General features: G+C 43.7%; 1 protein-coding gene across 1 annotated transcript; it reads right to left on the bottom strand.

Annotated features, from left to right (window-relative positions):
- Positions 1-341: 341 nt before the first annotated feature.
- On the bottom strand, positions 342-905 carry LOC143541632 (uncharacterized). Its single transcript, XM_077034405.1, has one exon. The coding sequence runs from the start codon at positions 903-905 to the stop codon at positions 342-344; it is 564 nt and encodes a 187-aa protein (XP_076890520.1).
- Positions 906-1436: the final 531 nt, after the last annotated feature.

The raw sequence follows: 1436 nt of genomic DNA, 5'->3' as shown, positions 1-1436 counted from the left end.
TACGCCACGTATAGACCTATACGCGGCGTATTCTGCCTGTTATTATTATTTATTATTATTATTTGTTTGTTATTTATTTATTAGTATTTACTATTATTATTATTAGTTATTAATATTAATATTAATTTGTTATTTAATTATTATTATTATTATTTATTAGTTATTAATATTATTATTTCTTCATTTATTATAATTTATGTATGTACATGCGTGTGTGTGTCTACATACATCGATTAATACATTTTTTTCTATAAGCTGTCTAGATCTACGTTAGAGGGTTTCCTTCACCAACCCTGGCGTGTCTGTTCGTACTCCTTCATACGTTGTCCATATAGTGTTTTTCATTCAAGGGTCGCCGGTACGGTGCTTCTTTCCCAATTAAGGTTCGGCGTAGGCACTGGGAAATCTCCAACCAGTTTGATATATATCCAGTGATCACCTCCCCAGTTAGCGATGTCTATAACCAGTGGATCTGGAATCAAGTCAGGACCGATTCTCAATGGGAAGTACGATTCGGTCTGATTGCCAGCTAGGTTTACTAACACGCACCTGTATATCTGAGCAGCCACGTGCCCGTGACTGGGTACGCTGAACCAATGACTCGGCGGCGCCGGTTTGACCGTAATGGAGTACGGAATATTGGAATGAACCCAACCGTACAATCTTTTATCCTCTTTCCTTAACATCACCCTCCACCACCCTTCGTTCGTTTCAAGCTCATTTTGCATTGCCCGCCTAATATCCGGCCAGAGTTTCTCATGTATCCCCAAACCCACGGCGATAGATCGGAAACCGCAGGTATCGTTTGGGCGTACGTTTTTGATGTCTGTGATGAACGGCTGAGCCCAGTTAGGAATGACGCTCCTAAATATTCCTATCGCCGGTACTTGCGTTGGCGAAACCATCAAAGGAAACCCGACGTGAGCTCCCGCAAGTTTCGATGTCTTAGGTCGTCCCCGAGGAATTTTAAATCGCAACGCTGACTAGGACAATGAACAAGACAGCGAGGATGGGGTGGGGGTTTCGTTGCTGGGCACCTGTGACGAGAATGGGGTGTAGGAGTTGTGTCTGGGAAATCTGGAGCGGGGGTGTATGAGCTGTGTCTGGGGAGATCTGGAGCGGGGGTGTATGAGCGGTACCTCAGGGGATCTGCTTTTTTAGGACGCCTCCGAGGATCCTCTCTTTTTCCGGACTCCTTCTTTTTAGATCTCCCTGGAATAGCAGATAGGATCTTCGCGAAAAAACTTTTCTTTTGATTCGGGTCATCTATGGACGATAGCGTATCTCTGATGTCCCATGTAACACCCCGACCAAAGGCGGATTATACATCGGGGCGCCACATATTGTTTCATTACTCGTGACACTATTTGGTGTCAATATTTATTAATACACCTTTATCGCGCACGCGCAACGTAAGCATAAGATAACATAAGTCA

The sequence above is a fragment of the Bidens hawaiensis genome, unplaced genomic scaffold (assembly GCF_021521415.1).
Source record: "Bidens hawaiensis isolate Kalapana, Puna unplaced genomic scaffold, B.hawaiensis_p1.1 tig00012618_1, whole genome shotgun sequence".
NCBI classification, from domain to species: domain Eukaryota; kingdom Viridiplantae; phylum Streptophyta; class Magnoliopsida; order Asterales; family Asteraceae; genus Bidens; species Bidens hawaiensis.
This window is presented reverse-complemented; position numbering and strand designations above follow the sequence as displayed.